Below are 23,648 nucleotides of genomic sequence, written 5' to 3' on the forward strand. Positions count from 1 at the left end.
CCGACCAAAAAACACAAAACAATTGACAGTTACCGTAACATGGTAACAAGAATGAAATAAACATTTTTTTTTTCTTCATTTTTTCAAATACATAAAATGTGTACATATGTACAAAATTATGACAGAAAAACTAAACAGCAAACATACAGAGTGATGATTTAGTTTTTCTTTGCTGTTCGATGACAAAGAAGCATTGACCCACATATAAGCAAGTTTTATTATATATTTCGTACGCCTTTGCCTTGAATATGTTTCATGAAATAAGTTATCACAGCGCGAGAGAGTGAACACAAATAAAAAATGCTACAAATGGAGTCTATGGCACGTGCACACACATGTGGATAAGGGAAGGGAGACAGCGAATTTAACACACACACAGAGATATACTTACAAAAAAAAAAAAAAAAACAAAAATAGGAAACGCAACACTCACGCACAAACCAAAATATTTCGCATTATATGACCGATCATACTTTGTGTGACATAATACATACAAATTAAAAATGACTTAAATTGATGATAAAAAAATGAACATTTAATTGTGTATCATTGTCTATTTCAAGCTTGAATAACAACAAGAACCAACCACAGTACGAATCAATGGAGTCAATGATTTTTTTTTTAATAAAAAAAGAGTCGACAATTATTGAGGAAAAAATGTCATCCCATTTGAAAGATGTTTGGAATATTTATTTCGCGTTTCTTTTTTTTTGTTCGAGGTGCGAGGGCCATTTCGAATGACAGATAAGCGCTTTATCTTCGTATTTTTTCTTCCACTCATTCAAATGAGCTTTCAAATGAATAAGATCATGAATCTGCTAATTGTTATGTATGAAAATTGAATCGGGTGTGAACTCTTGTTTACTCATTACAATTCTCATTCAGTTTATTTCATTCTGATGAAGTGAAAAGGTCAACGAAATTGAACCTCCGCATATCTTTTATATTCTTCAATCTCGGATATTTTCTAATCATTGTTCTCATTAAAAAAGTACAACTTCCATCTATCGTTTGATTGTTATGATGATGATGACAAATGTGTATCTAAGAAATAAGCAGCGTAATTATTTCATCAGAAATTCACGTCATTAAATCAGTCAATTGCGAGAAAGAATATATGCGTCTTTAAAGTCATGAAATCGGGTTTTTCCACCATAGTAACAAAAATCCATGTGTTTGTTTGACCATCTGACCATATGAATGCTTTCAACTGTGAACTCAACCGCAGATCTAATTTAATGTTTGCTTATCAACAGAGAGAATCATTTGTTAAGAGTCATTCATTGAAGCACAAGGAAAAAAAAAACGAAGATATTTCCTATTTCGATGGAATTTTTTTCATGTATTTTATGGGAAATGGCAAAGGTCTTTTCATATATATACGTAGTGAGACGTTTTTTTTTATACGAAGAACGAACGTTTTTTTTTTCGTGACTTCACACGTGTATGTTTTAACGAAATCGTTCAATGTAGCTTTTCTCCTTTATCAATGGTACATTCACTGATCCACCAGCAGATAAGCAGCAAATTTCTTCTTCATTGTTTGCACATGTTTAAGGGAACGATGATGCGCACGACATGCGGAAGTGTTTTTTTCTTTTTCTTCACGTCTAACATTGATGCATAGTTTTGTGGCTTCGTGCTCACTATACATAAGCTGTAATATATGATTGATCACAGATTATGCGGCTTTTACTTTATTCGAATCAAACGGAATTTTTTTGGATAAAATACCACAATTTCATTCAAATTGAAATTTATGTTTGTTTACTTAAATTGAAAAGTAGACTGCGATCAGTTTCAAACCAATGAAAGCTGATCCACGTGTTGTTTTTTTTGTTTCGATAAGGTGTGGCGTCAATCAATTGTCTATGTTTGTTGCAAAAAAAAACTTAACTACAAAAATGCAAACTTACATTGTTCCTTTTGGTACAGTCATATTTAAATTAATCAGGACTTGATTTGGTTTTGATTTGCTGCCATATTGTTTGAAGGCGTGTCGCACAGACACCGCATTCTGTTGTCGATTCCATGTTCCACCGTCGTCGATGATCGATATATTTGTATCACTACCCCTGTAAATAAAAATAAAACCAGAAAAACATTAGTTCATTCCATAAAAAGATTTGAATAGATTCATTAATACAATCAAACATGAATTAATCTTAAAATAGCCTCGGAGTAAAAGAGCAAAAAAAATACATGAAAAGATAACCACAAAAAAGAGATTCCAAAAATTAATTTTTTTTTTTGTTTTTGAGCATAAAAAAAGTGTGCGTCACCAAAACAATGACAATTTTCATGACTCAATGACGTCTAAATGCCAGCTATCGTATCTTTTTCTTTCTACTCAATTAATACAATTGAACATAGGATGAAAATTAGCAACATTCATGCTTTTCCTTCCTTCTTTGGTAGACCAACGATTTTATAAATGATAAAGCCCACAGTTTCCGGTACATTTGACATGTGGTTGTGTGTATGTGAGAGAGCGCGAACGCGCGTTCACGCTCTTGTACGAGAATTAAGAAAAATATACGGGAAAAATGTATGTAATAATAATAATCGTCATAGAAGGCAAAATATAAAAAGTCGACAAGTAACTTAGCCAATTGTCATAATGAAAGGTAATATAATGTGATGGTCAACTGGCTTTGACGTCAGAAACATTAGAAAAACAAAAACATTTTAATGAAAATATTGCATATTGTAAAATTTCTCGTTCGAACAAGAAGAGAAAACGGCCTAGTCATTTGCGACCCCCCAATATATTTTCAATGTGCCAAAAAACCACAAATTCTACAGTAAATTCTGTTCTAAGATTGATTTTGGCCATTGGATAATATAACTGCGGGCACAATTTGATGAATGGAAACCGATGGAAAATATCGTTTCAATTGTTTTGGATACAAAATAAACGAGAATGAACTAAAGTTCAAAAATTGTTTAGCTCATTATCGATATGGGTGTGTGCGTACGTGCTCATTGACAAAGGCTAGGGTTCAAGTAGAATGTCTATTGGACGCGAATTGCTGATTCAAAAGACTTCAATGATCAACAAACACTTGAACGAAAAACCGACAATCGACAATTTAATTTACACCAACAACAACGTGCATACTTCAAATCCAAGAACGAAATGAGCAATTGTATAAGGGCCGATGCGAGACAAAATGCTTTAAAATGCCACATAAAATTTAATGAATCAATACAAGCAATTTTGTAAAAATGTAATATTTATTTACGGCCAATTATAATAAATACAAGCAACATTGCACACACGTAGTGTTGTTTTATGTCTTCTTCAATGATCTGGAATTCTTTGTTGATGACTGTGAGCGATTTGCATTTTTTTTTTTTTGGTTTCCATATTTCTTCTTCGTGTTGGCGATTTTTGATACCGTAAAAAAAGTGTCGATAAAACAATAACCTTAACAATACCAATTACTGAGAAGAAGCGGAATAATAAAAAAAGAGTATGAAATAAAGCCATTTGTAGGTAGACGACATCGAAATTCCTTTCTTTGATTCAAAAGCTGAACTATTGGGCAGACAACAACAAATGATTCATGCAATGTGTCCATTGCACCTCATTTTTGTTGTTTTGTTTCGAAGAGTGGCACAAAAATCTGAACAAATTGCAATATTTTTTACACACTGATCTTGGCATGTTGAATAACCTCCACCTTTTGCATGAAATTGTAATTTATTATAACTCAAGTACGGTTTTAATCGGTTTTTCTTAGTAAAATATGCATTGAAAATTGGTGACGACGAATTGACGAGAGAAAAAAAAACAACATATAATCCGATTTTTCAAATCGATATTTACATTGGATCGTTTCGGTTTTTCTTTTGCCAGAACATTTATCTATTCCATACCAAAGCAAACGGTTCAACATTTAAATGGACAATAATTTTATAGCAATAAACGACTTGTTGAGACAATTTCCTAAAAAAAAAATTATGAAACAAACAAAAAAAAATCTGAAAATTTGCCCGGAATCTACTACTGTCTCATGGAAATGAATGTTGAAATGTTGCAAAAATGAATGTAGAATGTTGTTTGTTATATTTTGTTTTCCACACAACGAAAGGGGAAAAAAACTGGTTGGAAATTCCTGAATAAGCATATTTAATGAATCATTGTATAAGTTCCGCAAATGCGAAACAAAAAATATGAATTAAATGACGTTACATGATTCATTTCATTCAATTGAGCAGAGTCCAAAACTGTCTGGCAAATATTGGTGTAAATGAGTAAAATTACACATACACACACACAGCCGCCACAACACTGTGGACAATTAAAATCTGCGTCAGCATCAACCTTTTGAAGACCTTTCATTTGATTCCCATTTAAATGGAAAATCAATCCAAATCGTGTTTCCTTGTTCTGGCCACGTTTTGTACGTAGAACGATGTGTCTTAGTTCAAGTGAATTTCACTAATGATCAATCGATTACACAGCCAAGACGAATTGATTTAACATTATCATGACTTTTGGAAATTTGATGAGATTAATGTTGATGATGAAATAGGCAATTGAATGAAGAGTACACACTTCTTTTTTCTCTCGCACTGTATTTCTCAGTTTTTGTTTTTCAGATTGTTCTCGTTTAGGAGTGTATGTGCGGTTGCAATGTTGCAATAAACGTTAGTAAACATTGTCTGCCTACTAATTTCGGGTTAATTTAACAGCAAATACACGAATGTTGTTTCTATGATATACATGAAAGGCGGTGTGTCGAGGTTTCGTTTTTTTTTCTCTTCAAATCTTGACTGGGCTATAGACACAATCCAAACGTACTATTCGCATGCATTTTTTGTAAGACAGTGTGCGTGTGCGGTGTGTATGTATTTGTGAATTTTCAGTAGCATGCAATGTTCGCTAATTGATTTTATAATTACACTTGAGCTGCCTTTTTTCCACACAGCATACACCAGCATTTGTTTCCTTTTCACAAGTGGTCGCTCGCGCTCGATAGAATATGCTTTGTAATATATTTGAAGTTGTTTTTTGTTGTTTCGTGTATTCGTTCGTTCATTTCGTTTCGTTTGAAAATCAAATTTAACTTCTAAGAGAATTGACTTCCACAACGAAAAAGCTAAAACTATAATTCATTCATTCAATTCTTTGATAGAGTACCAATTAATGTTTGAGGTGAATAATAATAGATTTTGCTTTTTGTTATAAATTTTTCGTCGTTTCTGTTCGTTGTCTGAACTAATGAATGTGCAAACGTGTTGGTTGGCGAGAATAGCACTTCAACACATTGCAATCAATTAGCAAGTATGAAATGAACTGTAATTACCTCGTCAATTTGCGAATAATGTTTTCTTTACTAAAGAAGACGAAACATACATATATTTTTTTTTTCGGCGTTAAATCGATTAAACCATTCACATTTTTCACTCTCTCTTTCATTTTTGGGCACCGACCCAAAGAACCAACTCATTATTGCATTTACAACTGGGTTTTTTGTGTTTTATACGATACGTGGAATCGACGAGGAAATGTGTAATTTTTCATTCGGTTGTTCATTTTGAAATCAGGAAATATACACTAAGCCGTGTGGGTCAATAATTATAAAAACTAAAAATATGTGTGAAAATTAAATACATATTTTATGTAACAATTAACATTAATGTGTGCTGATCTGTATCAAATTCTGCAATCGAATTGATTTCAACGTTTCAATCGGTCGTTAAGTTCGAAGAATAAATGTGTTTGAACGCTGAAGTGATCAAACGGTTTATGACCCACATTTCTGGTGTTATTGACTCTTGATCTGACATCTAAAAATTGTGTACGCTCATTAATCTCTAAGCAAAAAAAAGGAAATTAATTATTATAGTTGTTGGTTTAATCGCATTTTTTTCGTTACTTTGGTAAGCTTGAAACTCCGGTTATTGTACCCATTGATTGATACATGTTTGCCTTAGCGGCATTCTCAAGATCAAGCATCTTAACCACACAAAAACACACACAGTGTTTTTTTTTTAATCTTTTACCATTACAACAATGTGGAAGAATGGCGTTGGCCATTCGGTCCCAAATCGAATGATAGCCGCGAAAGAGAGCAAAAGTGAGACGTGTGTAGAGAGAATAAAACGACAAGTAATTACACTTTCATTTTTGATGGACAAGGAAGGGCAGCCAATTCAAAATAAGTCAATGAAAATAAAAGTGCATTTTTTTCGTTCGAGCGATTTTCATGCGAAGACATACATTTTATGCCATTTCCTTCTGTAATTACCATTTTAAAGGCCCATAAGTTCTTTTGCTCAGCTGGTCCAAACAAGTGCATACACGTAGGTATTTGTATCAGTATCTGAATGACACCGCATTGCAAAAGAAAAGAAAGAAACAAAAGCAACGATAACATAAAAGAGAAACGAATGAAAAAAAGCGTGAGTCTGTCGAGCGCAAGCTCTTATATCATTTTCTTTCTGATTCCGCGAAAATTGAGCATTTATATTTTGTGCGAATTGTGTAATACATCGCATACCGTTTTCATTGTGAATTTTATTTCAAGTTTTTTTTTCTCTTCTGTCTTTCATTTCGTTCACATATTGTGGAAAAATAAAACGTACAAAGTGGAATAAAAAAAAGCGCAAGCGACTACATAAATAAACCAACCGTACGAACGAATGAAAGAACGAAGAAACAAAAAATTGGCATGAATTCACTTGCAATATTTGTGCATCATCGCTTTATGCACAACGCACATCGTCCGTTTGTGCAGTTTTGCTACATTGTTGCTGTTGCTACATGGCTGAGTACTTGCTGCACTTGTTTCTGTTGTTGTTGTGTGTATGCAGTTTTTTCTACCTTTGCATTCGTCCAAAGTTTTATTTATATTTTTCCAACTCTTAATTATGGTGGCGTATGCACAGTGAAAATTATATAAAATAAATAAAGAAGGCATGCCATACTACTACTCCATTGAAAGTGTATGTGTGTGTGTGTAAGGCATTACGACGGCTCTATTCACAACTGAATGGAAGAAGTATAAGAAGCTTGATTTCAATGTTCACCGTTTCTTTCATAATACATTTTCAATTTTCTTGAACAAAAAAATACAAAATCGAAACTACATTCACCATCGCTCGGATTGGTAGTTCGTCTTCATTTACCATTTGTGGGACGAAAGGTGTTCGTTAGATCTTTTTCGGGTCTCTCATTTCATTTTCCATCAAACAATTTCTATTACGATAATCGTGCACTAGACAATACAAACACATGGCGCGAAGCGAACGAACCAGCTTTTTTTGTCTCAACTTCGTTTCGCTTTTGTTTTTCATTGCAAATTTTTGTGATGGAAGTTCAAGCACACATTGCTGCAATCTGCATTGTTTGAAAAAATGCAAATATCAAAATATTATATATTTAACGTAAAGTAAAATATGAAAATATTTATCACAAATATGTTGAACGCATGCATGTTCATCAATGTGTGCATAAAATTCCGGTTGAATTGATTTCTTCGCTTGGTTTTTTTTAAATATTTGCTTTCTTTTCGATTGTTGTTGATTGTAATGTATGTTATCAATTTTCACGATTATCGATCGAAATCGAATGTGAAGAATAATATCGTGTCTGGAATTTCGAAAAATTGCAATGACATTTTTTGCAATGATTCAGTACATTTTCCAAATTTGACAAATATGAGCTGAGTCTCTGTAAAAACTTGAATATCTCAGTGCGACCAAGTGATTTCAACTATTATCAACGGCTCTTGAAATCGGTGTTATCTCAATTCAATTATTATCAACGGCTCTCGAAATCGGTGTTATCTCAATAGAGTTTGTTTATTGGCATCTTTTTTTTTACTACACACGGGGGGCAAATAACCAATCACGGACACATTTTTTTTGTCTTTTAAAACAAATCATCTTATTTCTTTTTTTATAGTTGTTGTCGTGACTACTTCTTCTTCTTCATCATCGGTTTTTTTCCTCTCTTGTCATAATAAATAAATACAAGAAGACGGTGAAGGCCGCTCTTGACTATAGCGCAAGCACAATGGAATTATCATTTGTTTACCGTTGATATACATATTCAACAGTACATGAGCCGCAATGGTGCGTAGTTTGCAAACCGATGAAAATATGCTGTATCTTTTGCATACCCATGTGTATAAACTATTGTTTGTATACACACACGTGTACTTGTTGGATGAAAAAGAAAATAAAAGTTTTGCACAGAGAGCAACGAAACAACAACAACAAGAAAATTATTGTTATGAAAAATATAGTGTATGCCTCTATGTTGCGCTCGCGCGCACCAGCAACCTCAGCAAGGTTAAATCCAGCGTATCATAAAATTGTCAGCTGAAAAACCGTTTCTTCCTTTCCATTCACAATTCGGTTTTTTTTCTTCGTTTTGTTGTTGTTGTCTGTTATTATAATTTTTTTTGTCTCCAACATTCAAGTCCATCTATATATATAAATTTTGGTGGTCGCCTCCGCACAAGGAAGTATGTGCTGTGAATCACGTGGTGTTTGACTCAAACAATGTGACAACAATATAACTAAATAAACAAAAGTGCAAAACACTTTAGCCCTTGGTGATTCGTTTGGATAAATACGTATGACAAACTGTCACGCACGTACAAATCAAATAGAATTTCAAAATGAACAATTCTTCATATCCAATTGGAGGTGCATAAAACTCAATGTTTGCACAGAAAAATAGAACGATCAAATTGTAAAGAGGTAAGAACAGCGTTTAAGAAAAAAGTTCCTCTTCAGAGAAGTAAAACAAATTGAACTTGCTGGTTGCATTCGTTGCTTAAAAGAGTTGGCGTACCATTGAATGCAATAATCACTTAAGGTTATTGTTCTGTTTCGTTTGAATGTCCTTCATTGAGTATTATACTATATCGACCGAGAGAATAAAAAAAAACACATCTCGCCACACCATCTACGCTGAATAATGAATACCATTCAAAATCATTCAGATGTTCCATAACCATACCGTTGTGTTTTTTTTTCGCTCTCTCGCAACCTAATCACTCACAAGTGTGCGCTAGCGTATTATTGTTGTAAAAATTTTTTTGTTCACTCTTCTGTAAAAAAAAACGATCAACTGAATGCCTATATAGTTCCTTGACTTAGTGTTGTGACTTTGTGAATTGCGCTCAGTTCATTTACCGATGCCCGAATTTATCACTGCCGCTATGAAAAGCATTTTACAATCTTAATATGTAAATAATGGTACGACCTTTGAGAATCTCATCAGATTTGTATGTTTTTTTTCTTCTTCTTCTTCTTTTATTCATTTTTCGATCTTTCGCTTGATTTCAAAAGAAGAAGAAGAAGACGTATACAAAAATTACAAATTGTTTGCGTGTTATTGGTTCATATCATTTGTGAAATGAAGACTTTGAAAAAGTCTTAAAATTTATTCTCACATAGTCATCAGCCAAAGACCAATGAACGTCATTTTTTATGAGATTGAGTAATACACCGCACACAACTCTCTATTGAACGAGGAAAAAAATGGAAACTAATTCAAAATTTCATCATACTTGATTGTTGTATTTTTGTAGTGGTATTTCAGAACACCGCTGTGAACACCAATCAAACAAAAAAAAAAGAATAATAGTACAAGAAGACCAGAAATGAAAGCAACATGATTTATAACGGCTAAAAGAATTGTAATACAATGTTTCAATAGCAATAACGACTTTTTGTAAATCGGAATCAGCGCTCAAAAAATGTCGAAAAAAAAAAATTGAAAGTAATCGACAAACTGATTCTCTTGGCCAACACTTCCATTTTTGGATTATTTTGCTGCTGTGTTTTTTTTTTCACTTTCAAACCATACATGCTGAAAATGACACTGAAAGAGTTGGTAAATTTTGTCGGCTCTCGATTTTGTTTGTGTAAAAATTGAAAGCGAAAATCAGACCCACAACTAGAAAATTTAGATTGAAAATTGAACAAAAAAAAGAACGATTGATTTGAATATACCAGAGTGTTAAGCTCGAGTACATTGAAAGTGAGAATAATTCCAAAGTTCGAAATGTGGCTGGAAGTGTTATGAACGGATTTTAGCCGCTGTATGGTTTGCAATCCATTATTGAAAAGAAAAAAAATGGAAGAGTATACAAATACACGTACACAGAATGGATACGCACTGTCGCTCTTAATGGAATGTTGTGATATAAAAGTGCGCATATGTATGTATAAGAGCGGTCTTTTATGTAACAAGTGCATTAAAAGATATTTTATTACGGTAAATGTACAATATGTATGTTTTAGCGTTCGAATAATAAAAATCAACAGGCTGTTTAAAATGCTCGAACCTCAAAATCGCGTTCTGTGTATATTGTGTGCGTAAGTTTGTTTCTTTTTTTTTGTAAATATTCATTCCACCAAAACTGTTGCACCAACATATATCGCAGCACATGCAGCACTAGTAACACAACAACAACGATCGTACCTTTTTCTCAATATTGATCGCAAGCGCGCGCGCGTCCCAATCAATACAATTGCATTGAAACTCTTTTGCGTTGCAATATTGAATTCATTCACGTAATACTCATGAAGACATACCCAATTTAACGTTTTTGCGTCCTTCAGAGTTCGTTACTATTTGGTACAAGAGCTTGTCGATTTCGATTTTTTTTTGTATTTGGTTTTATTTTGTTATTATTATAGTATTTTCAAGCGATTTGCTTTTCTTGTTTCGTTTTTGTTTCGTATCTATTTTCTTCGAATAACGATTTTTTCCATGCTTCCATTTTGGTGTATACATTTATTTGCAAATGGACTAACTTTCTGTGTTATTACTTCGATATGTATTTCTCTTGTTTTTATATCTAGAAATCTGCGATCGATTCCGAACCATTCATTGAACCTGTGTTCTGCCTTTGAATGGAAAAAAAGGTGAAAGAATACCTTCGGAAATGGTTGCAAAGTGAATTTTAACAAAAAAAAATTCCATTAACAATGACTTTTTCGCTCATCGCATAGAATATATTCCAGTCGCGCGTGAATTCTTGAATGTTAGCATCCACTTTGGATGTACAGAAAAGCAGTTTTGCACATTGAAAAAAACATACAAGTCACCGTTTGACGTCGATTTTGATTTGGCCAAGAAAAAAACAACACACAAACAAGTGCACATTTCAACTAACTGTTCGACTTTTAATACGATACGCAAACCAAAAGCGGAATATGTGTGCCTTGCACAAAGAAAAACGATTTTTTTTCTTTGTAATTTTATGAATTGTTCAGATAAAAACGGCGCTTTACACATAATTTATTGAGTTGTATAAAGGAAAAAAAAAACGTCGTAATAACTGCTTGCAGCAGCCCCAAGACTTGCAATAACTTGATTTCAACGTGAACCGACTGGAACCATTTAACGCGAACTGATGTCACTGCAATAGTTTTAGATCTGTGTTACAGCTACCAGATCTCACATAATATATCTATTTTGCAATATATCGTTTCGTTTTATGTTTGTAGTTCAAAGTTTACATTTCTACAATGTAAACATGTGTTTGTGTCACTGTGTGTACCGACCGCATCACGATCAACAAAAATATGCGAGATATTCAGAGGGGAAAAAGTGCATTCAAATTTGTGATACATATAGTACCTTACTTTTGTCATTTCGAGCATCTTTTTTTGTTTTTGTTTTGAATAGAAGACGTTGTAATAAAAGCATGATCATTTTAATGCGGCAAAATAGCTGTTGTGTTTGTTCGTTTGTTTCATCGTCAATTGAGATGTTGCGGTGATAATAGTAATTTCCGTTTCGAAAAATAACTTTTTTTCAGCTCACTTTCAAAATAATTCGAACTTCAGTTTTGTATTGCATAGTGCCGTTTCCAAATCGCACATCGAACTCAATGTCACTCACACTCAAACCGCAGTTTAATATACATTAAAACTGTTATTATTAAGAATTTTTTTTTCATTTACATAAATTTCGCATTTTTTCTAAATCTTCTTCTCTTTTCTTGGCTATTGTGATATGAATCGATACAATTTATACGATTCATTAAAAAAAAAACCCATCAAGTAATCATATCACGAATGTAACATTTGAAATGCCAAAAATGCGTTTTTGGAAAAAGAATCAACAAAATATTTTGATTTATTTAACGATGTGAACGCCATGTCATGAACAGATAAAATGCAAAAATAAATGTGATGTACGTTGTTTGTATGTGCAGGCGATCACAATCATTCTCCGCTAACAATAGAAGGAACAAACAGTTTTTTTTTTCGTGAACACTGAATGTGCTCGCATACAAATTAAATAGTTTTATGTTTTGTTTGTCTTTCATTTCGGCTATGTTCGTTCATTAAAAATAGCCCAAATGACTGCGGTGACAGACACACGCCGCAGAAAATGTCTGAGAAAGCACACATTTTTTTTTGGCTGTATATGCAAAATTAAATTTTCAATGCACATAAGTCCGAACAATTCCATATACGCAAATAATCACTCACTTCATTGTCGAACGGACAATTGAATACTGTACAATGTCAAAGAAAGAGAACGGAGACAGAATCCCATGTAAGAGCGATTAAATTTAATTTCATCTCTATCTCGTCAGACGACAGTGATAGTCTAAAAATATACTCGAATTTTAATTATAAGTACAATGTATCTCGATTTCATAATTAATTTAATCAGAATGCGTATTTGCGCGATGACTGCATAAATATAATAAAACAGTACGCAATTCTTTACTTGAAAAATGTTTGCACATTTTATTTTTGACAAAACTAATTTCTAATTCGAAAATAAAGGAATTAAATAATTGAAATGAAAGAAAAGGTACCAAACGTAATAAAAAATCTTGTGTTTTCGGAATAAATGAGAATTCAAAAATTCAGGCTCACATTTTAGGATCATATAAATTATCGAATGGTGGAAGTAGAACAATCGGTCATAATTAGACACTGGTCAATGCCCATATCACGTTCCACACATCAGACAACATGCGCAAAGTGTTTGTTTTGTCTTTCTTTGAATAATCATTGACATTTTGCATAAAAGCAGAGTTTTTTACTCTTCCGGTATGGGGTCTGGATGATTTTGCGCATGGAATTGCCTGACTCATCACTCTAGTATCGCTGTGAATTGATTATTCAATGTACGTGCTGAGTTCTCTCTCTCTATCACTTGTCTCTGTGATTTTGCCGCTCAAGTGTCTGCCATTAAATCAATGCAATACATCTCACAGATAAATCATAAACACTATACTGGTCTTGTATACAAAAAAGGGAAAAATGCTGTGTATGTGTGTAAAACAAAAGCTTATGAAAAATACAAAAAAAAAAACGGCCGTAAAGAAAACCATTAGTTAGTAATGAGATAATCCTTGAACTAATATGCATACCAAAAAATGCCGAAATTTTGTTTACAATACCAAACTGTGGCTGCTTTAGGTAAATATTTGATTGTTCGACAATTGATTGTTGCAAAAAAAAAATTGGGCAAATCGTCTTCAAATGAAAACAGACATTGAATACAGTATAAAGCGGATCCGATTCGACTATATCATGGTCGATACCGTGTCATAATTGCTCCGATTTAAGTAAATAAAAATGGTTATGATTTCGATGAAATTAAAGATTAACACAATAAAAATGAACAAAATTATATGGATTTTTTTTTATCATAAAATAAACACAGTAAATGTTCAGTCGACTTACTTTATTAACATTTTGTATGTGTTTATGTGTGTGTTGCTATTTGTTTTATGTTATATTATGTGCCAAAGTCTATAGATATTTAGGTAATCCGGTATGCGCTGCAGAAAAAATTGAAATCACCATTATATACGTATTCGATTGTAATAATTTTTTTGATCAAATAACATTTCACTTGTTTTAATCGTTTTATCGCATTTTTTTCATCATTTTTTAAAACATAATTGTTTTCCACTTTTATTTTAAAAAAATTTAACGAGTATTTTGTTGTTGTTATTACTTTGATTTGAAAATGTCGATTTCTTCGGTGTTAAACAAGTTCACAAGCTTTCTTTGAATTCCACCAGAAAAAAAAAATCATCTAAGCACTCGCGAGTATGCTAACGTTTCTGTTGGAAATAATTTGAATAGCGGCGTTAAAGTTAGCGTAACAGGTGGCCAACGCATTGAGCATTCAAAAGAGAAGCAAAAAAAACATTACGTTTTTGTTGACCTTCAGTATTAATATGTGTGTGTATGTTTCTTTTTTCATCGCATGATTTTGGCTATTTTTTTTTCTTCTTTCCTCTGTTCAAGTATTATGGTTTCCTTGTTTTCGTTCCATGTAGCTTTTAGATGTGTCTGTGTGTATGGCAAGTGCTTTTTTCTCTCTTAAATAAATCATAAATGACTCGATATTTTTCTTTGTCATCAAATCATTCTAGAAGTTGCTATTTTTTCGTTTGCCATACGAAATATGATAGAAAAAAAATAAACCAGATATATAACGAAGCAGTAGATCTAGATGCATTAAAATGTTGTTATCATTGAAATTGTTTCCAATGAAAAATTCCATCACACTAGACTTGTCGATGTTTATGTGTGTGCGTGCGTTACTTCGCACATATATGTATGTGTGTTGTGGGATTTTTTTTTTGCGTTGTAACATGCATTCGTTTTGTAAATGTATTTTTCGTTGGTAATGTAATAAGTGCAGCAATGATATTAATAGTTTGGCGGTAATCAAGAGTAATTAATGTCAATATCGTATTCACCCTCCTCTCTTTTCCTTAAAGTGACAAAATCCAATATTCACTCTCAAATAACACGTAATCAAATGTATTGTTAGAGTGAACAGAAGCATGAGAGTGGTGGCGAAGAGACAAAAAAAAACGTCGTTTAAAAAACACTAAAAATCATTTTACGAAAATAAAAAGTTTGGCATGCTACATGGCATCCAAAAATAAACTTTATTGGCAGTTCGTGAATCGTATCTCATTGATTTCGATTTTGTTCCGCTCAAAATTGAAAATTGTTCAATCAATTTATGCAGAATAATTTAAAAATGAAACACAAAAGAAATGCAACAGTCACGCAAACAATGGATTCATAAGATGCATCAACCGATTGGTTTTTCATTTCGTTCAATGGTTGTTGCGCTTTTCTCTGCTGTTGCTGCAGCTTTTGTGGCTGATGTGGTTGTGGTACACAACATTCCCGTAAGTTGTGGTACATCCACAATGTGTGTGTATGCATGTTTTAATGACTATGAAACAAGTACATTGGCTGGGGCAATATATCGCCAATAGCCAAATGAAAATGAGAGTGAATCAAAAAGCTGTAGGCACTCTTTTTTTTTTTGGTTGGTCGGTTTGTTGGTCGGTCGGTCGATTCCGTTCATTTGGTAGCGATTCCTTTGCCATTCGTTCAGTTTGAATCATTTAATATACATTAAACGCACACATACCACACATCTATTCACATGAATGAATTCACCATGTGCACATTTTTCACTTCCATGCAATAAATAGTTGAACATTTGTATGTTTGTGTGCTTGCGTCTCTTTTTCTTTCTCTCTTCATTTTTCATTAAGCCGATTTATGCGATGCAATTTCTATAGAATTGTGGTGTTTCATAATTCTTCAATTCCAGCTTGTGTGCATGTGTGAATGTAATACGAAATTGATCAACTGGACAATTATATATACCTGAAACTCGATTGAGCGAATGAGTATATTTCCATTTCTCTCTCAATTTGGAGTTGAAAGACAGGTTTGCAACAAATGAACGAACAAAAAAAAACCGAAGAAAAGGCGATAAAACAAGCGGCTACAAAACATTCATGCACATATAATCATATGAAAGAATCTAGGCTAAAACACATAGATTGAATGAAACACACAGACAAGAGAGACAAAAAATGTGTGTGTGTGTGTGGGGAAAAATTCACTATTTTCTTCGTTGGCAAATTTTTGCTCTTGTGACAATCACGCCACATTGTAATTCGGATTTTGGTAATCCAAATGGCATCGATATTAGAAACGATCGATTTACTGCAAAGAGTGTCAAACATCATTCGATTTTCCATTTTGACCATAACGCACAGAACAACAAACATACGATTCCCCCACATTTGTCGATGCCTACATATTTACTATGTGGCAATGGTACACAAATAACGCACTATCACGTTAAAATGATTTGGACAATATTTGCGTTTAAAACTTTCGATTTCTCACTTTTGATTATTGATTTCTCACCGCATAAATTTACGTCACACATAGCGTCGTCGTCATACGATAAACATTAGGTCACGATAATACGATTGTTCTTTCAGCTATCGGCTAGATTAAATATTCATCGGAAGATTAACGATTTTTACGCTTTTATCGGGCCATTCTCACGAAACGTATAATTTGTTTTGCATGGTTTTTTTTTGTCTCTATCAAATAAATCCCGAGCCCATACAATACGCACATAAATCGACACATTCATGTAACTGATTGCGTTAGCCATAATTTAAATCTTGCGTGACTGTGACGTGTGTGTGTGTGTGTGACGTGTGAAGATACATCTCACACGTATGTGAATTCGAATTGAAAGAGATAGTGGACATCGTATATTGACCCAAATTTTATTAATTTAGTTATGTCATTTTCGCTTCCAGAGACAATTGGATTTGATTTTAACCGTTAAGATTCTTATGGCGATAATCTAACTTACGCATAACTTAACACACACACACACATTGTGATTGTTTATTGAATGACGGAAAATAAAACGACGATTTCAATTTCATTTAAAAATCCACTTGCATTTTTGTTTTGTGGCGTTCGTCACACTCATATAATATTAGATGATTGACTTGATATGCGAAAAATGACAATACACACATGGCGTGCTAACGAGACCAATTACTGACAACAAAAATGTATCATCTTCACGCACCGTATATACTGCAGTTATTCGCAGAACCAATGAAAGTTAACGTTCACATTGCATGCAACAACAATTGTGTTGCAAATGATATAAATTTCAATCGTCACTTTGCAATTCTTTATTACGTCTTCTCCGCGATCTCTTGCGTAGATGTGAACATTTCAATTTTTCAAATTAAACTAAATGAGGCTATCGCTCTACGTTCGTTAAAAATTAATTTAGTTCGTTAAAATAACGACTTCGACCATTGTCGTCGATTCAACCACATAACTGTTTATCCATATCACATATATATATATATATATATATATATGGAATTTGGGGTGACCAGTTCAGTTTTCAAGCGTAAATAATAGTTTTCTAACATAGTTTCTTTTCAGTTCAGTATTTTATGAATTTTGAATGAAAACATTTTCCTGTACGTTTTCTTATGTCAAGTGGGAAAAAATCGATTTTATTTTTAATGTTCGATTGGTTTAAATTGGGGCATAGACATTTTGTAAGACTCATTTAATGTTGAGACAACTGTTCCATCGAACTATTTGCCTTTTTTGTTGGCCTATTTGTGATTCCATCGAAGCATTTAGCTTGAGTCAAGGCAAATTTATGCAAAATGAACAAATATTCATTAGATACTTCCAGCAATGTAAACCATTCCATTTTCGAAATCCGACCGAAAATCGATTATGTCCGTGCAAATCGTTATCAAAATATTGAAGTAAAAGCACAAAAGTGAAGAATAATGAAGAAAATAGATTTCAATAATTAAAATGGACATCATAATCGATCTGGCGAGCAATTAAGCGAAAAGTAAAATGTAAACATTCAATTGTTTACTTAGAGAGACAATTCATGTGGTTGGTATGCACCAGCTGATATATGCAATAGGTAATCACCTTTCCATCGATCGATTGAATCACTGATCGTCGTTTGAGCTATCGTGTAAACACAACAGTTTGTTAGTTTAACACATTTTTTTTTGCATGTTCACCATGAATTTTCTCACTCTTTCTCTCTCTCTCTCTCTCTTGCGTCAAAATCGGTGTTGAACGAATGAAATAAAAGTTATTTAATGCAAAATTAAGTTGGCATTATAATACAGTCAGCAGCAACGTGATTTGCCATTGGTAAAGACGGAAAAACTTGCTCAACAGAAAATGCTCAACACAAAATCTTTTCAAAATATTAAATATAAACATATTGCACATAAAGTAAATTCGAAGACACATCACATTACAACATCTCATTCTCTTGTGCTCTTTCTCTCTCTCTCTATGTCCAAAAATTCATTTTTTCTCTTCATTTCTTTCTTTTTCGGTGGTTCGATCGCTCTGTTTCTCTCTTTTTCCTTCACTCTTCCACGTTGATGTGTATGTATTTTAAGGTATTTACAGTAAATAACAATTTTCGAAGGTCATTTGAAAATCCGTTGATGAAGAGCGCAAAAGAAAAGAGTAAAAAGCGAGAGCGAAAGAGAAAGATATCATCAACGATGAAAAAAAACCACATTCAAATTTATGCGAGTGTATTTAAAATATGTAAAATGAAAACATATACGACAAAATTCGTATCGAAATATCTTTGGAAGAGAGATGATTATGTTTTTTTCTCTCTCTTCTCTTCTTTCGTTCAGGTTTGATAAGTCACCGATTTTTGATATGTGTGTGTGCGTGTGTCTGTTTATAATGAATGGAATACACATGCCACTGATTGATTGTCGATGCCTATTGAAATAAACGCATGGATATATATGTGAATAAGTTGACGACAAAACGTAATTATATTTTGAAAAATTATTTGAAATAAAAAAATATATGAAGTGATTGGCTGGTTTTGTCGACTTTTTTTGTCTTTGTCACATTTCAATGTTTATTACTTTCTCATCGATTTCAAAATAGTATGCGCGTGAAACATTCAAACCACATCATGTATTTTTACATATATACACAAATCACACGACGATTTTTTTTGTTCCTTTGATCTCTGTTATTGGTAAATATATTTACTTTGAGATTTTGTGATCATTTGATATCGATCTCTATTGAAAAGTTGCACGTTGCATTTTTTTATTGACTTTTTTCGAAACATTTCTATTCGTTTTCGTTTTGACTAATTTTTATTGCTGCTACTGCTATGCATATTTTTGGATAATTTTGATGCTATGGTGTGAGCAACTAGCCTGATACGTTTTTTTTTTTCGGTGTGTGATATAATATCTGTCTGAAAGTCAGTATGCGCGCACATTCAATATATACGTGCGCATATACATAACTCGTTTATTAATTAGGCATATATGGGGATATTCATCATAATAATAAAATACAAAGCAACAGCAACAACAACAGCAACACACAATCACACAAATGCGCGCACCAAAATTTTTGTTTTGTAATCACACACACACACAAATCGTAAGATGATATTTCGCTAAAAGTATATTTCGAAAAAGAAAAACAGATTAACAATGTCGATTCAATGAGGTATACGAAAAATCCATTGTTTTTGTTGCTACTTCTGTTTTGTTTTATTTATGTTGCTTTTTTTGTGGTATGTGCTCAATGGTAACACATATATATATACATTGGCTATTGCGTCCATCATATATTTTAGTTTTTGTGCTCTGTCTCTTCTCTTTCACCCTTTTAAATTAGGTCAAACGCTTATAAAATGCATTATATTAATCGCCTCTGCATATGGTATTATTTTCGTTGTCTATCTGGTATCTTGTTTGAATTTTGATGTTTATCATGAAATGATTTTTGGTTTCGGCTAATTTAATTTTGACCGATCGTTTGCCAACAAAGCATTTTGTAATCGAAAAGCAAGAAAATTCAAATAAAACATTTACAGGTTACACTTGAATGTTGAACGCATTGCTTTGATCGACACATTCTTTATTTGTTATGACTGTAAGGTGAATACAAATGAAACAATTAAATAAATTGCAGTTTTTTTGCTTAAACATCCGTAAACATCAGTCCAAATTTGCTATTCTTTTTCTTTTTATCACGGTTTTGTATGGCCTGCTACGATATTCTTCCGTAACCTGGATTTGTGTAAAGCACTAAATACGTCGTGGTATTGAAATTCTTTTTTAACATAACCATGGGCCAAACGTAAACAAACTCCGCTTGTGATCTTTGTTAACACAGAATAATTATTTGAAATAAAAAATTAATGAAAAAAATGAGTTTAGATCCGAAATTCAACAAAAGTATTAACATATCTTCTATGTTTGATTTAAACTATTTTTTTGTTATAAATGTTTTTTTTTAAATGAATGAACTTTTTTCCGAATCTAATTTTAAAAATAAAATCTGCATTCAAATGAAATATTTTCGCGATCTTCACTACGTTTGATAAGATTTTACATATTCGCGATTAGTTTTAAGCATTTTGAAATTCACAATTCATTTTTTTTGTAAATCTCCAAAGACATCTCATCTCAATTCGGTACTAACCAAAACACAAAAAATATGATCCAAGAAAAATTACACTCTCAATTTTTCAACACAATTAACGAAAAAAAAACTTCGCGATTGAAAATTTAGAGTAGAACAAAAATGCACAAAACGTTATTAATTTTTCGTTAGAAAATCAAATGAAAAAAAAATCGGCTTAAATCACGATCGCTGTGGTGGCCAACGAACAATTTTCTTGGTTCGTTCCGATTTTTTTTCTCTGTTTTTTTTTTGTATTCAATTAAGGTGCACGCGCTATGGACATCTTAGATGATCGAATGTCCAAAATTGACTAATAACAGCAACGATATCTTCACTAACAAATCATGCAATCGCGGAGAAAGACACACACGCTTGCAAAACTGAACAGCTTGCGAACAACCACAGCAACACTGTGTGTAGATGCCGAACGAACGAACGTACAATAAAATAAAAAATAAAAACTACCACACTATAATGAAATTAATAAATAATCCAAATGCAACGCGATATAAATATAAGTATGTGTGCGGACGGAATATGTATTTACAATTGATTTGAAAACAAAACGTTGTGAGATATACAACGAAATAAGTTTAAAAAGTTTCTTAAAAGTTCGTTATTTATAATTTTTTTGTTGAAATTTTCAATTACATTGTTCGGATGTGTGTCGTTGTATGTGAATGATTAACAAAATTTTCTCAGTTTTTGTTTGGTCTGCTGGTCGCTTTTCTCTCCCTGGAAACCAAAAAATGTGATAATCGAGTCTCTCTCTCTCTTTCTTTCCCTGTGTGTATGTTCACTTCGGTAAGCAAATATCGTAGTCTTCGTAGGCCAGCTTTGCTCCAGTCCAAACAGCGTCGCACTATTGCAGTCACTATCCATAAACACAACTGGATAGTTTGTGAATACATAAAAAAAAATGTGTTTAACGTAAAATATGTTTCTGATTGATTTTAATCCGCTTTGTATAAAGCGTTCAACGCATGCGCATTCAAGTGTACACGCTATCGCCGCACATGGTCACAACGAATCGCTAAGACGACTTTTCGCACCGAGAAATTACAAATATACCAAAACGATATACACACAAAGAAATCAGCGCACACACATACACAATCGTCAATGGAAATTCACAACACGCGACTCACCTACATGCCCATGCATTTACCATTCTGAAACGCATTTAATACACAATACGTTATAAGACGCATGCTTTTTACGTACTTTAAAGCAAAATACATGATACAATAGTGCATATAAAAACAGTCATTCGCTGCGATTCATTTTACAACGACAAAGTATTTTGAAAGACGAAGAAGAAGAAAAAAGAAACAAAGCGCTCACTGTCTTTACTTTGCTTTGCTTTGCTTAACATTCGACTTATGTTTGTGAATAATATTAATGACTTAACGTTTGCTGCGCAGTTGTACATGACCAATGGTGTATGGGCAGTTGGGCACATACACACATATGTCGTTTGGTCACTCGAAACGAAAGAGAAACACAACAAACACGAGAACAAAACGAGATGAAAATGACCGGCTAGTATGTATGACTATTTTAAATACTCGGTAACCTTAATGAGCTCTAACTGGATAGACAACAATAAATAGACTCATTTGTTATTTAAACGTTTTTCCATCGTTTTCATTCTTATTGCACACTTGCAGATGATTTTTATTTCTTTGAATGCATTTTTCGATTTAATTCATCGATTGTACAGCGAAAAATCGGATGAGAGTCTTTGCCAACATTGGTATCATCTTCGATAACGGACTTCGTTCGCTTGCAATTCATCTTATTTGCGATTTTTCTCATGACTTATGCGCTTTTTGTATAAATAAGTGGCATGAATACCAATGCACAAAATGACTAAAGGTGAACCTTATATAATACCAATAATTTATAGAGCGAATGTACAATCGAACCCATCGATGGAATCACATGGAATGGAGTGGATGGGAAAAAAAAGAGAAGTGGAAGAAAATACACAGCGCTATGCGACGACAACATAGCGATCAATTGTCAATGAAGAAGAAAAGAAAAACAGACCGAAAGAAGAAAAAACGCTGTCTGAAACACTGTGCCGCTCATGCGCTCCCAGCTCACACCATAATATCGATATTGAATTGTAAAATACAGATTGGTGCCGTGAGGCGACCAGGCAAATTATTGATCACACACATTACATGTGCACAATCGATCGAAAATGGAGTTGATTATGAAGAGAGCTTTAATTCGCCGATCGAATGAATTATGAAATCGTTGCATATATGTAAATTCGAGTGGTTGTGTATTATTTCGTCAATACATAATGTGACAAAAGCCCCCCCGAACGGGAAAAGACAACGCGCCCGTTCATGCACATTACAAAAAATGACGACAACAACAACAAACAGAAACACACACAAACCAACACAACAACGCCAGTGTTCAACTTTCCATTCAATCAAGTTGATTATTTCAAACAGATTCAAAAACTGGATCGAAATGAATCGTACACTTTTCAATGCAATAATATAATAACCGTTCGGTTGTCTCACCACTCTCATCGACATAGAGAAAAAAAAGTATTTCACACTCGGCATTCTGAATTCTTTGTACGATTGCTGCCGCTTTTTTAAACGCAATTCATTGAACATGTGTCATACTATTGCACATTCATTTTAATTAAAAGTTGTCTATTCATTTGCAATTATCCTGTTTGTTGATGTGCGCATGTGTGTGTGTGTGTGTGTGTGTTATAAAAAGAGAAAGAATGTCGCTCAGTGTTTGGCATTTGATCAAATTAATGTTGACAATTAGTAGTCAGGGAAAACTGTTGGGAAAAATCTAGATTGCTTTCACAACATTATTGATCAATTATTGTAGACTGATGTTGCTAGAATCAAATCAAAACTTCATCAAAATCGTAATTGTTAACTAAATGCGAGTCATAGATGCCAAAGATGTTAGAGGGAGGTAGTGTCAAAAATCCACAGGTTTTTTATTTATGAAAAGTGATGACGGTGGAGGGGAGAACTTTGGTCAAAAGACTCGATCGAAAGAGTCTCGTCGAAAATGCTTAGGAGGTCCCGTCCTCAGATTTTTTGGGAAATGGGACCCTCGAAAGCTGGCTGAACCACTATGTACGAGTTTGAACGAAATGTTATTAAGTGTGTTGCAAAATATTTTCTTCGCCTTTTTCTTTCCCCTTTGTAAATCGCTTTTGAAATGATTATCACGTAAAAACCACGAAATAATCATCATCCATTTTCGGTATCATATATTAATGGTTCACTTTCCTTGGCATCTTTCACGTCACCTTTTCTCTTTCTCTC

At 33.2% G+C, this 23,648-nt stretch overlaps 1 protein-coding gene across 6 annotated transcripts in view; it reads right to left on the reverse strand.

The window, feature by feature from the left end:
* The window catches only part of LOC116346814 (ABC transporter G family member 20), a 46,178-nt gene that overhangs the window by 5,851 nt on the left and 16,679 nt on the right, over positions 1–23,648 (reverse strand). For 2 of the 6 annotated variants that reach the window (XM_031777037.1, XM_031777042.1), the window contains exon 3: positions 1,917–2,075. In XM_031777037.1, coding sequence (XP_031632897.1) covers positions 1,917–2,075 — 159 coding nt within the window. Of the gene's footprint in view, positions 1–1,916; positions 2,076–13,689; positions 13,788–13,966; positions 14,079–20,346; positions 20,649–20,979; positions 21,201–23,648 lie in introns of those variants that run through there. The other 4 variants (XM_031777039.1, XM_031777038.1, XM_031777040.1 and 1 more) reach the window with 4 other exon arrangements.

Source organism: Contarinia nasturtii, unplaced genomic scaffold, assembly GCF_009176525.2.
Source record: "Contarinia nasturtii isolate CC-2019 unplaced genomic scaffold, AAFC_CNas_1.1 Cnas_scaffold_1699, whole genome shotgun sequence".
Classification (NCBI taxonomy): Eukaryota; Metazoa; Arthropoda; class Insecta; order Diptera; family Cecidomyiidae; genus Contarinia; species Contarinia nasturtii.